Below are 215 nucleotides of genomic sequence, written 5' to 3' on the forward strand. Positions count from 1 at the left end.
CACAAAAATGAAAATTAGGAATCACATCGCCATACATCGCACCCCGCCCCCGGTCCCCCTCCACCACCATACCTTAATGTGGAGGAAGTCCTTGACATCGAAAGAGATGGCCGAGCCGTGCACTGGCGAGTCGTCATCCAGAGAACCATCGTAGGCCACATTGGTACGCACGGAGAACGCCACGGGTTTAGTCTGAAAGGGTGAACCTGGATGAG

General features: G+C 54.4%; 1 protein-coding gene across 12 annotated transcripts in view; it reads right to left on the reverse strand.

Moving 5' to 3' along the window:
- LOC119585187 (voltage-dependent L-type calcium channel subunit beta-1-like) overlaps positions 1-215 on the reverse strand; it is a gene marked incomplete at its 5' end in the record, with an annotated part of 60,717 nt that overhangs the window by 44,047 nt on the left and 16,455 nt on the right. For all 12 annotated transcript variants that reach the window (XR_005229883.1, XR_005229881.1, XR_005229882.1 and 9 more), the window contains 1 exon segment: positions 73-192. Coding sequence is in view for 7 of the 12 variants with exons in the window: in XM_037933832.1 (XP_037789760.1) it covers positions 73-192 (120 nt within the window).

Source organism: Penaeus monodon, chromosome 19, assembly GCF_015228065.2.
Source record: "Penaeus monodon isolate SGIC_2016 chromosome 19, NSTDA_Pmon_1, whole genome shotgun sequence".
NCBI classification, from domain to species: domain Eukaryota; kingdom Metazoa; phylum Arthropoda; class Malacostraca; order Decapoda; family Penaeidae; genus Penaeus; species Penaeus monodon.